We start from the raw sequence: 15296 nt of genomic DNA, 5'->3' as shown, positions 1-15296 counted from the left end.
TACTCCCTACTCTATGCTTCCAGGGAGTAGTCAACCTTTTCACCTTCCTCCTCGAGTCTTTGGATGTGTGTGTTTCATACATAACCACAGCCCAAATGTGAAAAAACTTGATCCCAAATCTATTAAGGGCATCTTTCTTGGGTATTCTTCCACTCAAAAAGGTTATAAATGTCTAGATCCCACCACTGGTCGTCTTCACATTACCAAAGATGTCACATTCTTGGAACATGTCTCCTATTTTGGTGAGAATTCTCTTCAGGGGAAGAAGTTAATGTCTAAGGAAGAGTATTCTCCCACACAGGAAATTCAATTTACAGACTTTATGGATTACAGGCGTGAAGAGAATCCTGTTGCCAAGCTTGGCAAAGATGAAGAGGGGACGACTACTGATGTACATGAACAGGAGAAGGAGGGAGAGCATCCTATGGTGATAGAACAAGAGGGTAATCGTATGTTTGGACAGGTGTATTCCAGGAGAAGAGCTTGTACTGACAAGGTGATTAATGATGAGGAGGTTACAGACTTTGTGGATTACAGGCGTGAAAAGTATTCTCCCACACAGGAAATTCAGTTTACAGACTTTATGGATTACAGGCATGAAGAGAATCCTGTTGCCAAGCTTGGCAAAGATGAAGAGGGGACGACTACTGATGTACATGAACAGGAGAAGGAGGGAGAGCATCCTATGGTGACAGAACAAGAGGGTAATCGTATGTTTGGACAGGTGTATTCCAGGAGAAGAGCTTGTACTGACAAGGTGATTAATGATGAGGAGGTTACACCGAATCCCAATCCTACTTCTTCCTTGGATGATCTAAGTCGTGTTCAGAAGCAAGATGTTGGAAGAGAAATTCAGACTGGGAAAGAAAAGGAGGATCTTCCCATTGCCTTGAGAAAGGGTGTCAGGTCATGTACCCAGCACCCTATTGGTAACTTCGTATCTTACTCTACATTGAGCACTGACTATAAATGTTTTGTATCCCCCTTGGCTGTGGTTGTGATTCCCAAGAATGCTACAGAGGCTCAGGGTGACACTAAATCGTCTCATGCAATGAAAGAAGAGATGGAAGTTTTAGACAGAAATCAGACATGGGAGGTGGTTGATATTCCTGAAGCAGCCCACTTGGTTGGGTCGAAGTGGGTCTACACTGTTAAGTACAAACCAGATGGGAACATTGAGAGGTACAAAGCACGATTGGTGGCCAAGGGGTTCAGTCAGAAGTATGGGATCGACTACTTAGAGACGTTTGCTCCAGTTGCAAAGATGAAGACTGTTAGAGTTATTATTTCATTGGCAGTGCTGAAGGGTTGGGAGATGTGCCAACTTAATGTGAAAAATGCCTTTCTCAATGGAGATCTCGAAGGGGAGGTGTACATGTGCATGCCACCAGGTTTTGAGAAACCTAGAAAATGCTGTAGATTGAAGAAAGCTTTGTATGGGCTGAAACAGTCTCCCCGAGCATGGTTTGAACGGCTCAGACTTGTTATGAAGAAACATGGCTACAAACAAGGAAATGGAGATCATACCCTGTTTGTAAAGAAAAGAGAGAGTAAAGTTACTCTACTATTGGTTTATGTTGATGATATGATTGTTACAGGTGATGATAAGGAAGAGATAGCAAGATTAAAGGGTTTACTATCTACTGAATTTGATCTAAAAGATCTTGGTAAGCTGAAGTATTTCCTTGGTATTGAAATTGCTAGATCAGGTACAACTCTTGTACTTAGTCAAAGGAAGTATACCCTGGATCTACTGAAGGAGACAGAAAAACTGGGGTGCAGACCAGCCTCTACTCCTATAGATGCTGGGCATAAACTTGGTAGCAAAGATGGAGAACTGTTGGGTGAAGAAGCTAAAGGGAGATATCAACGTCTAGTTGGCAAACTGATTTATCTCACTCTGACTAGACCTGATATCACATTTGTTGTAAATGTGATGAGCCAGTTCATGCATGAACCTACAGATATGCACTTGAAGGCTGTAAATAGAATTCTGTTCTACTTGAAGAAGAATCCCGGGAAGGGACTTCTATATATGCAACAAAGATATATTGAAGTTGAAGGGTATTCTAATGCAGACTGGGCAGGCTGTGTTGACACCAGAAGATCTACTTCAGGGTACTGCGTCTACTTGGGGGGAAATTTAGTTGTTTGGAGAAGCAAGAGACAAGATGTGTGTTCCCGCTTGAGTGCAGAGGCTGAATATAGGGCTGTGGCTACTGGGGTATCAGAATTGTTATGGCTGAAGATCTTACTGACAGATATTGGAATAGAAATTGAAGGGCCTATGAGGATGTATTGTGATAATAAGTCTGCAATTAACTTGGCTAACAACCCGGTTCTTCATGATCGAACAAAGCATGTGGAGATTGATCGTCACTTCATCAGAGAAAGAATTGATGCTAAGGAATTAACGCTACCATACATGAAGTCTGAAGATCAAACTGCTGATATCCTAACCAAGGCCTTAAGTGTAACTCCATTTGAGAGAAATGTATCCAAGTTGGGCATGTTTGATATGTATGCCCAACTTGAGGGGGAGTGTTGACGGGTTTTGTTGTCCGGGTCCGGATCCTTACCCGATCCGGTTTGTCCTAATTAGGACTACTTATATCTCTGTAAACCCTAATCTTAGAGTTAATGAAGTTTTGAAGAGAGAGAGTGTCTGGAGGCTAGTGGGCACCAGACCTCCTCACCCGTGGTTTTTCTTCCCTCGTGTTGAGGGTTTTCCATGTTACATCTGTGTGCTTTCTTCTACTCTCGTGCATATTTTGTTTCTACAGATAGTATTAATGAAATGCCTATGACCATTGAATCATATGATCCCTGGACTAGTACACAATTATTCAATGAAGAACTTATTTCAAAAAATGATGTGCCTCATGGTGAAGATTGAGAGAGTCCAATACAGACATCTGATGTGCCTCAGGGTGAAAATCAAGAGGGCCCAATGTAGTCATCAATTGATCACAGAAGTAATAATGAAGAGCAAAGCAGCAATCCACATTGGTATTTGGGTCTTATTTACAATCAATGACTATGGAACAGAAATATTCACACTCAAGAAGACAACATACCCCATCTTAGAGATACCAACGCATTCGCCATTCTATTCGTAGGTGGGTTAGCTATGATTCTTTATCACTTGAATTTCAATTATACATGACAAAAATTGGCAAGGAAGAAGAAACTATTTCATTTGATCAAGCATCAAAATCACGTCATTGGAGAATGACTATGAGAGAAGAAATGGATGCCCTGCATGAATATGGAACATGGAAGATCGTTCCAAGGACACATGGAAAGAACATAGTGGCTCCAAGTGAGAATACAAAATCAAATACAAATATAACGGCATCATATAAAGACACAAATCAAGGTTGGTAGCAAAAGGATTTACACAGCAATTTGGGCATGATTATGATGAGGCGTTTAGTCCTGTAATCAATATGGGAACCATTCGCGTGATTATACCCCTTGCCTGATTATACTTCCTGGTTTTATTGAAAAAGACTCAGCGAATGGGTTTGCAAACTGAAGAAATTCCTTTATGGACTTACGCAAGCATCACGGTCATGGTTTGACAGTTTTTCAAACAAGATTAAGGGATACGGACTTTGAAACAGTCTTCTTGACCATTCCCTTTTTATTTTCAACAAAGAAAATGTTACTACCATCTTCCTCATATATGTTGATGACATCATCATTATAGGGAGCTTAGAGAAACATTTTGATGAGATAAAGGGCATGTTAATGAGAAACTTTAAGATGAAAGATCTTGGAAGTCTGCGGTATTTCCTTGGGGTTGAACTTGATAGGCAAGGGGATCGTCTTACCTTGGCACAACAGAAATATACTCTTGACCTATTGGATATAACATGCATGATAGATTGTAAGCCTGCTAAAACACCTAGATTATGAACCATTGAATGAGTACAAATTATGGTTGGTGCTTTGCAATATCTAACATTTACAAGACCTGATATTACCTACGTAGTAAATCAAGTGTCAATTTATGCATGCACGTAAAGACACACATATGAATACTAAGGTATCTCAAGAGAATTGTTGAAGATGGATTAGTCTATTGTAAAAGTGAGAATGAAGTTGTTGGTCATGAATTAATCACGTATACCAATGCTGATTGGGCTGGAGACCCAAATGAAAGAAGATCTATCTCTGGTTTTTGCATCTTCATAGGCAAAAATTTGGTATATATTTGCAAGATCAAGTACAGAGGCTGAATACAGATGTATGGCTGCAAGGACAGCAGAAGTGACTTGGATTTGACACTTTCTAGAAGATATAGCAGAAAAAATTAAAAACTCAATACTAATGTGTGACAATAAAAGCATAATCAACATTACTTTCAATCCTATACAACATGGCCGAACAAAACACATTGAGATTGACCAACATTTTATCAGGCAAAAGGTGGAGAATAAAGGGATAGAACCAGTCTTTGTTGGAACTAATGAACAAGCTGCTAACACATTTACTAAAGGATTGACAAAGTATCTGTTCTGGTTTTTGAAGAGCAAGCTATTCATGGTTCAAAACTATGCACAACTTGAGGAAGGCTATTAAACAATAAGATTTTTGAATCTTTCATCTGGATCTAAAATCCAACATGTTGAACAATGTCTCACGTCATTCTATGTCCTTGTATTCCATATTATTGTAAACTGTGTTGCAGTATTCTATGTCCTTGTGATATGTAAGAAGTCTCTTAGGATTCTGCGATTGAAGAGTCTCTTAGGATTCAATAATTGTAATTGATTGAGTATTATAAATATGAGCCATGTAGACCATCATGGTCATGGCCTCTTTTCCTTAGCCTCTCCTGTCTCATTCTCTCTCTACCTTCCTACATGAATACATATCTTTAGTTACACATATTGGTGCCAGATTTCATGGAGAAAAAGGACACATGGGAGACAATGTCCTATGCATTCCCAAGACACCATTTTGTGTTCTGCCCAAGTGCTTAACAAGATTCTTTTGAACAAAGGTCTACCATGCGGCGCTGTTATTCATATCATACAAAACAGAGGCATATTGTACACGTATATTATATGTTGGCAAAACTGATATGATACGCCTATGATATACATTTAGGTGTATCAGTCATATTGTATGATACAACTACCCAGTACACAACCGATATAATCCATATTTTATGATATGGTGCAATTTTTAGAAAAGGGGCACAATGCCCCTTTTGATCAAGTTTTTTTCCTTAGAAATACCTCATTCTAACACTTTGAAGAGGTCTAGAAGGGAGAGTTTTTGCTGGTTTTAGAGAAAATTTATCAAATAAATCATCGATTTGAGGGAGAAATCACTGTTTAAAAGGAGATTTGCTTGCCACAAGCCCATTCACATTAAAAAAAAGAGATATACAATCTCTCAATTTCAAGTTTCACATATATTTATGTTAGATACTCTAGACAGTTGACTAGAGTGTTTCTGCAATATTAGAAAGTTTGAGTGTAGGTCTTTTAATGTTATCTAATGTAGCTTGGACTAATATTGTAAACGATGTACCGCCAGCCCTAATCTCTTTAACTTTGAGATTAGGGTCATGTTAATGATAATCTTCTTGGCTTCTCTCTCTCTGGCTGTAACATGGTATCAAAGCCATCTTTGACGACGACAGCCATGTAAGTCCTCCGGTGACTCCCTTATCCGGCGACTTCTTCCTCCGGTGACCTCCTTCCTACTCCCTCTTCTCGTCGCTCATCTCTATTCCTTCTTATCTACCAACAAGGAGGTGGTAAGAGAATAAAGGTTGGGCATGCTGCGTTGAGAAGGACCAGATCATGCCTATGTGGAAGGCATGATAAGATCCTTAAGTGGATCTCATGGCTGCTGTTTGGCCTGCGGAACAACAGATCATGTGGAGCAAAGTTGATCTGCTATTTGTGGATGGTGTTTAAGGTGTGATCTAAGTTTCACATGGATCGTGTGGAGCAGATTTGAGTTACTGTTCATGGATGCAATTTGGCATGTAGAGCAGAGTTGATCTACTGATCATGGAGACTGTTTCAACCTTGTTCTTGATGTGGATGGTGCTCTGTTGATCGTATGTGGGGCGATTGAAAGCAGAGCAGCAACAGTCTGCAATAATTAGCCGAAGTCAACAACAGTCGTCTGAATTTTTGTACTTGAGCCAGCTGTCATCCACAGCAGTCGACTCAAATCATCGTAATCTGTTATTTTCTCTTGTTTGTACTGTGCAGAATTGGTTAGTTATGTGATTACAGATTCTCCTTATTGCCTGGTGTGTGATATTCGTATGATCTTCAAGGATAGTAGAGATATTTTCTTTGTATTGATTGACTACTATATCCTATATATATTGTGTGTTGGTTTTTTTTTCTACTACCACTGAAGGTAATAGGTTTGAAGGTTCAAATGAATACAAGGTGGCCGATAACTCCTCCTATGGGACTACAATCAAACTTGATGATATGGTCTAGAGTGTTTATGATGTCTGTGGCTGGTCATAGGAAAAAATATATCCTTGAAGAAAATGGACCTACCGAGAACAAAAGGGAAATATACTGCATGGGATGAAGACAATAATATTGTGATGTCATAGATTATTAATAACGTAGAGTCATGTATAACTCCAACAGTTGCATACTATACCAAGGCTAAAGATATATGGTCTTTTTTGAGGAAGACATATTCTCATGCTACTAATGTTATTAAAAACTTGCAAGTAGAAGAGGAGTTATGTAACATACGGCAAGGTGATCAAGACCTATCACAATACTTTCCTATATTGACTACTGCGTATGAATGGTTAAAGACTCTTCATCCACCTTGCTAGCACTGCTATACATCACACTTTGAAACTGCTATGGTAGCAAAGTTTTTATTTGGATTATCTTCAGAGTACTTTGTTGCAAAGGCTCAAATCCGCACAGGCCTTCTAGACTTAGCATACACATATAATAGGCTGAGTCACTTTGTTGTTACTCTTTCTTAGCCTATGCATAACACACCGGTCTCTGTGCTTGGAATATCAAGAAGATGTGGCCATAGTTCTTATATTGGAGCTAGGGGATGTGGTGCAGGACACGACAGATTTCAATGCACCTTTTGTGGCAAACTAAGTCATTTAAAGGATCATTGTTGGGACAAGCATCCTCACACCTTTGTTCTGTTGGTCCACCTGGGCATGGTGGAGGTAGAATCACTGCAGGCAAAGGTCCTTCTTCAAAGGCTGCAGTATCTATGGTTGAGTCTTCTACTGATCCTCCTATATCCACGTCATATCCACTTAACTTAAGGATGAATATGATCTTGTTCTTGCTCAGAGGTTTGCTTCTACATCCACCTCTACATCTGCCACTACTGTCATAGACTCAGCATTCTCTCTTGGTGCTCCTACCGATGACCCAGGTATGACGTGGATGATAGATTTTGGTACATCTAAGCATTGTGATAATCAACCATGATTTTTTTCATTATTAATCAGATTCTCTACACTACAACGCGTTAGACTGACTGATGGCAAGTTGTCCCTTATTTTGCGCAGCGGTGATATCTATCTCCCACATCTAGGCACTATTTCACATGTGCTATATGCTCCTCGGTTTCCTATTAATTTGTTATCTGTTAAGCAATTGGCTAGTGACTTACAGTGAAAAGTTATTTTTTTATCTTGGTTCATGTTTTTTTCAGGACTTAGTAATTGAAAAGATGATTGGTAGAAGCTATGAACGTGACGACCTCTATTTTCTGTCTGTCCTAGTTGATGTTGCTGCATCTTTATTTGCTTCGATGCCTTCTCCTTTCTAGTGGCATCTCAGACTAAGTCATCCATGGCTGTCCAAACTCGTCGCATGTTTCTAGATATGTCTGCATCAGAGTCTTTCTTGTGTGATGACACACAACAGTTTGCTTTCGACTTAGAGTCCATCTAGTCAAAGTCCATTTGATCTTATTCATGTGGATGTGTGGGGCCCTAGTCAGGCTTCTTTTCATTCACGTTTTTGGTATTATCTTGTTTTGAGTGATGATTTTACTAGAGTCAGTTGAGTATTCTTGTTACGGGAAAGATCTCAAGTTATATGTATTCTTCAAAAATTTGTCAACGAAATAAAAACTCAGTTTGGCTTCATTGTCAAAAATATTCGCACTGATTGAATTCAAATCTTTTGTTTTACTTCAATTCTATACCAATCATGGAATTTGACCATAATATATTTGTTCCCAAATGTCCCAACAAAATGGTGTTGCCGAACGCAAACATCGGCAACTCCTAAATGTGGCTTGCACTCTCATGTTGCATTCTCACATGTCTGCCTACTTTTGGGGTGATGATATTCTTAAAGCATGCTATCTCATTAACAGATTACTCATGTCAGCCATCCAATAACGTATTCCCATTTGTTTATATCCAGATTGACCATTATTTCATATATCTCTCATAGTATTTGGATATGCCTGTTTTGTACACATCCTAAGCCCAAACAAAAACAAACTTGCTACCCAAGCCTTCAAATGTGTATTCATTGGATACTCTACCAATCAAAAAGGATATAAGTGCTTTGATCTTCATACCAAGAAAGAGATTATCAATGCGGGTGTTACATTCTTTGAGTCTCGTCCTTATGTTTCATCTCTGCATCCTCCTACGTCTGAGATGTATGTATCTGTTTTTCTTCCTATTCCTCCAGTGTCAATTGAGTATATTCCTCCTTCTCAACCTATGTCCCGTGAACGGTTCCTTGATCCTTCATTAGTTTACACTCGTTGTCACGGTCTCTCTTCCAACCGCCCACCAGCATCTTCTCAAGAGGTAAGCTCCACTGACAACACTGACTCAAGTATGAATGATGACTACATTGCAGATAATCTCCCTATTGCTATTCGCAAGGGCAAGCGATAGTGCATACTACATCTGATTTCTAATTCGGTCTTTACTGACTATTTGAGAACAAGTTTGGTGTAGTTTGATCGAGCTATGTTTAGTCACCTTATCCCATCTTCTCACCATCAATCCTTGTTAGATTCCCGATGGAGGCAAGCCATGCAGGAGTAAATAGGTGCTCTTATTTCTTGTGAGACATAGGACTTGGTGGATCTACCGATGCACTGTGATGTGGTTGGCTCCAAATGTGTGTTCACCATCAAATATCATTCTGATGGTTCAATTGAACGGTTCAAAGCACGTCTTGTCGCTAAAGGATATACACAGACTTATGGAGTTGACTTCTGTGAGACTTTTTCGTCTATGGTTCGATTGGACACTATTCGACTGATTATTATCTCTTGTTGTCCAGCGAGACTGGCCTCTCTTTTAGCTGGATGTGAAAAATGTCTTTCTATACGGAGATCTTTCTGAAACCATCTGTATGCAGTAACCACCTGGTTTTGAGCGACAGGAGGAGTGTTCCAAGGTATACAAATTGAAAAAGGCTATTTATGGACTTAAACAGAATCTCTGTGCATGATTCCATAAGCTAACTGAGGTTGTACCTAACTATGAATTTCGACGATCCCAACTTGATCACTCGTTGTTCAACAAGCAAGGTTCATCTGATATAGTGATATTTATTGTATATGTTGATGAGATTGTACTCACCAGAGAAAGTAATCAAGAGATAGCTCAGACAAAGAAGTTTTTATAGAAACACTTTGTCACAAAAGACCTTGGACAACTCCTTTATTTTCTTGGTATTGAGGTGGCCCATAGTAGTAAAGAAGTTGTAGTATCTCAAAGAAAATATGTTCTTGATCTTCTGCATAAACAAGTTTATTGGGGGCTAAACCTGCCACACTTCCCATCAATCCTTGCGTTCATATTCATGATGATGAATCAAAGTATTTTGATTCAAAATCTTACATATCTCTGATAGGACATCAACGTATATCGCAAACAATACTGTCTTCCATGAGAGGACAAAACACATCGAAGTGCATTGTCACTGTGTTAGGAACTTAGTACAAGAAGGTGTTATTAGCATTGTTCATGTCTCCTCATAAGATCAGACTGCTGATATTTTTACCAAGGCTCTCCCCATAGGCAATTTTTGTGAAGTTGTAACAAGCTGAGCATGATTGATATATATGCTCCAGCTTGAGGGGGAGTATTAGATACTCTAGACGGTCGACCTGAGTGTTTCTACAATATTAAAAAGTTTGAGTGTAGGTCTTCTAATATTATCTAATGTTGCTTAGACTAATATTGTAAATGATGTACCACCAGCCCTAATCTCTTTAACTTTGAGATTAGAGTCACGTTAATGATAATATTCTTGGCTTCTCTCTCTCTCTGGCCGTAACAATATTGTTATCAAGTTTACCATAAGTTTTCATATATGTTATAAGGACGTGACTTTCTTAAGGTGTTGTTAACATATCATGACTTATGAATGATGGATCATGAATGTTCATTACATGTGTGATGAGTTATACAGGATGGATCATGAATGTTCATTACATGTGTGATGAGTTATACAAAACACTATTTCATGTTTTTCATGATTTTTTCTGAATTTTACCTATTTTTTCTGAATTTGCCTTTTCATTTATGAATAAAAAATAAATTTATGATATGCGTACAATACATACAATATGCTGTGATACAACATATAGGTCGGCTCGACTAATATACATTATGCCTTTTGCAACATTGGAGTCTACATGATGAAGTAACCAACAAGATGAAAAAAAATATTTTTTCCTCTTCCTGGAATTCTTGTTCTTGAAAAGTTTACCATTCAAGCTTTCGACTACTTAGTTATTGGGCATTTAGCCAAAAATCAAAAAAATTAGCTGATCAATTTTTTGGATACTTTCTGTCATAAAGGGCCTATTTGATTTCAAATACAGGTTTCCAGCCCCAGGTGCCAATGGTGAGGAAGGAATCCTTTACCATGGGCTTACTCATGAAACAACCCTTAGGGTTAGGTAATGAGTCAAGCAACTTCAGCTCAACCCACAAGCACGTCCCTTTATTTATAAACAAGCTGAGCTCAAGAATATAGTCAAGCTTGACTACGTGTGATTTGCATGAATTCAACTCAATTAAATTTGGTTAAGCATGCATGCATAAGTTGTAAAAATAACACATGCATCTTTCTAACACTTATGTGACCAAAGGTGAATTGGCCAAGCAGTGGTCATCTTTTCTTTTGTGCAACATGTACAGGTTCTATTCCCTATGCTGTCATGCCTTTCATGTATCACAATTATTTGAGTTCAGCTTAAACTTAGGCAAGCAAGCTCGAGCTTAGTTTGACATCGGCTTGAGGAAGCCAGGCCAAGTTAAACTTTAACTGAAGCTAAGTAAGTTTTAGTTGTCAAACTTGAGCAGACCTACCTAGGCTTGAGCTCAGCTCATGTGAACACGTAACTGCCTCTGTCAAATCTAAGAAGCTATTAGAAAATTATCATGCAGAGGTTGGTTCTTTAACTTCTATTGAGTTGTTTGTTTGGATAGCTAATAGTCTACAAAGATGGTTTTCATATACATCAGACCAAGGTTCTAAATGCAAGCAACTCAGGTTCAACATCCTGGACTGTAACTATGTCTAGGCAGCTTTCTTCCATTGTTTTGAGATGATCTCTGTGATTTGTATGTCTATGTATGCTACTTTCTAGCAGTTTGGAGCTATGCCACATGAGTGTGGAATGCCCATGTTGGGGCAGATATGAAAATTTTTCAACAAAAATTAGGTGCCAATGCGGCTAGAAAATATATATATGTGTGTGTGTAAATCATTTCCTACATAGTTATTTCACTGTTTAATAGCCTTATTTATCTATATTGAATATAAACTTTATGTATTAGAGATAAATTTAAAATGGTGACCCGATTTGGCTGATTGATCTAGATGTGCTATGTCGGAGAAGCACTAGCACTAGCAACCAGCACTAGCATCAACATGGGTGCACCAGCTATTTAGAAGCAACCTATGTGGCATAGGTTTGGAGTCTTCATATGAGATCAATACGATTGGGTAGAGTTCATTGCCAGCTCTCTAACAATACTAACTGAGTTGAAATCCGATAAAGCAAAAACAAGAACCATTCAATTGAAATCTAGCTTCTTTAGGAATTCTGGAAAACCTAAACACAGTTTTGGAAAACTAATGAGCAACTTAAGTGAAGCCACCAAGCACTCGTAAGGAATTCAATTTAAGTCAAAAGAAGGATTAGTAATATGTTAATCAGATTATTAACATCACAAAATGGGGTTAGGAACCACTTAATCATTGCTTAACTTCAATTAATCAAACATCCACCCTAATTAATCAGGTGATTAACCCTTAATGATAGGCTAAATTATCCGTGAGTTTAAGTGAAAAATCCTCAATAATTTTGGCTTTCTTTAAACAAAAGAAAGTTAAAAGGAGAAGGTTGGGCAAACTCGACCCCCAAGGTTTTTATGATTGAAAAGTTGATCATAGCCTACACGGTTTCGCACCAGATTCTAGGTTGACATCTATTTTTCGTGTTCTATGCATCAGCACATTTGGTTTGGGAAAAAACAGCTTGGTTTGAGCTTGGCGGCTATTTTTCATGCTCTAGGATTTGAAAAATATGATTCGATTTGGTAATGTTTTTATAAAGCCCCAAACCCGCGATTTTCCTAGAGACCCTCTATAGCTAATTTGGCATGTAATAGAGCACCCCACCATGATTGACGCAACGAATTAGACTAAAGAACCCGGATGGATTTCAATTTGCCACACCGGAATTGGCCGTGACCAATGGACAGCCATAGCTTGGCGACCACAGGCCTGACCCTTTTGCTTATGGGTATGCACGCACATGTGACGCAACCCCATGCAAGCACTGATCCCCCTGATGGGTGGAGGTTGTCCTTACCCCTGAGACATGCATCAGAAAGCACCATGTTGATTCCCACTTCCCTTTGATGTTGGAGGAAATCGATTCGTACTGTTTCCATAGCATGCGAGCAGTTAAATGATCCTAGCACAAGCTCACTATAAAAAGGGTTAGCTAAGTGGTGCAGGGGTCTAGTGCCCGAGAACAGACTCATTATTGAAGTGCACCTCACCTACGTTGTTAGCAAGAAACCCATCCTTGTGGAAAGGGTGAAATGATGTTGTTGTAGCAACAATAGTTTAGCTCAACCTAGTTTGGAGTTACGACTGAGGGTACCCCATGTCTTTTTGTCCCCGATGACTCAGTTTGTGTGTGATGACCATAAACTGCACAGCAGTCTTGTGTGTAGCATTGCATATCTCAGTGACGAATTTGTAATCTTTCAGTACGAAGGACCATGTGTGTAGGTATGCATGCAGTTGTTGTAGTATGTCATGTACGGTGATTACTTATTCTACATATGGACTACATTGTGTATGGACCATGTTATTCGCATCTTATTCTTGCTTGGATTATACATTGTAGGCCCTGGGATAGGCCAACTCTGAGTTTATTTCTGACATGTTTGAAGTTTGTTTTCAGGTAATCAATCGGCAAAAACCGGTGCTTCTCCATCGTGATATTGCCAGGATAGAAAGATTTCTAGGCATCGCGATTTATATCATTATTTACCCATATTTTTTGTTGTGAGACTGTCCTGTATATTCAAATGCAAGGCCATACCATTTTATATAAACACAGCGTTGCATATATGTTTTGGTTTTGACCACCAGAGTATGAATGTGTGATGATTTACGTGTTAGCTATGATGTGCACTCACTAACGTGCCATTATGGCAGAATTGGGCACATATATGCTTAGGACAGGTCGAGCTATGAATTGTACAGGCAATTGTTATACTATGTCATATGATAGGTCATGCACTTCATCAATTACGAAGGCAAATTTATGTACTATGTATGATTCACTCTGCTGCACTATAATTCATGAATAGATGTAGTTGTTAATGGTGTCACCACAACATCAGGACCCAACTTAGAGTGGACGTAGTTGTTAATGGCACCGTCGCAACATCAGACTCAACTTGGAGTGGTGATTAACCAGCAACTGCCAATCAACTTAGTGGCAGCCTGGTTTTGACAACATTTCCCATATGAAATGTATTGTATGACATAGTGCATTTAATTAACACTAATATTATATATAAATAATATCTATAATAATGTACATTCATATATCAAAGGCATGTGCAGTTTCTGTGTGTAATATTAGCGAATACTTGATAACTATGTACATAAGTACATACATACATACATCTAAATATGTGTGTGTGTGCATGTGCATAGATATAACATACAAAACAAAACTATTATATAACAAACTAAAGAGATGAATCAGCAGCCTAGCAAACAACTATACACATTTAATTATCGACCTTCATATGGTACTTTATATTGCAAAATGGACAGAAAGAATAACTTAATAATGATTTCCATGACTTCGTAAGTGAATGCATGACCTGGTTTTTGTCATTTTCCATTTCTCCATGTCCAAAGCATCCATTCCCACATACAAAAATATGAACGTCTCGGCAATAAAAGACATTGTTGCAAATGCATGCCTGGAACAAAAAAAATGAAAAACACGCATCAGAATTCAACAACCATGATAAATACACCAGAAGGAAGTTGGGAACAACAGATGAGAAATGTAAGAGAAGCTACTAAAGAAACACTAGAACACAGTTGCAAAGGACACCCTTGATTATGTTCCTTCAGTTCTTTTAGATGAACTCTAAACATTTCAAATCCACTGGCAATGTTAAATGCCGAAGAAGAGAATCATAAGGATCATGAAGAAGTAAAATTAAACAACTGAAGCATTTAAAGAACCCAAATCAATACAAAGATATGCAAAGAAGGATCTAATACAAAAACCAAGGCTCCTACAAGTAAGTGCAACAAAAGATACAAACAACATACAATGTTAAATTCTATTAACTGTTGAAAACATGTTTAGAAAAAGCATGTATAACACAATAATGTGAGGATTTGTGCTAGTTCTCAGGGATAGATCAGTTATATAATGAGTAATGACTAACGAAAAAAGACCAATATTTTAAAAGAAACATAACTAAACTGTAACATCTCACATACAGGAATGGGCTGCAAAATAGTTTGATATCGAAAATTCAAGAAAGAATGAAAAACACATGTACTCCAATCTCATAACTACCTTGCGCCTTCATACCTAACCCTTTTGATTACTCAACTGAACTATGGTAGGGGTGTGTTGGGAATTTTACAAATTGGAAATTTAAACCAATGTTCAGGTCGCGTTCTACAGTTGGTATTAGTCATGTATAATAGTTGGGACATAGACGCAACACTGATTTGGATTCCTTAAGGGGTAGACAGTACTAA

The 15296-nt window shown here is 38.4% G+C and overlaps 1 protein-coding gene across 1 annotated transcript in view; it reads right to left on the bottom strand.

Annotated features, from left to right (window-relative positions):
• LOC116246894 (sodium/hydrogen exchanger 4) overlaps positions 1-15296 on the bottom strand; it is a 53810-nt gene that overhangs the window by 18320 nt on the left and 20194 nt on the right. The window contains exon 11 of the mRNA XM_031618802.1: positions 14393-14494. Within this exon, the coding sequence (XP_031474662.1) occupies positions 14393-14494 (102 nt within the window). The remainder of the gene's footprint in view (positions 1-14392; positions 14495-15296) is intronic.

This window comes from Nymphaea colorata, chromosome 1 (assembly GCF_008831285.2).
Source record: "Nymphaea colorata isolate Beijing-Zhang1983 chromosome 1, ASM883128v2, whole genome shotgun sequence".
NCBI lineage: Eukaryota > Viridiplantae > Streptophyta > Magnoliopsida > Nymphaeales > Nymphaeaceae > Nymphaea > Nymphaea colorata.
Note: the sequence above shows the minus strand (reverse complement) of the source record. Positions and strands in the feature narration are given on the sequence as shown.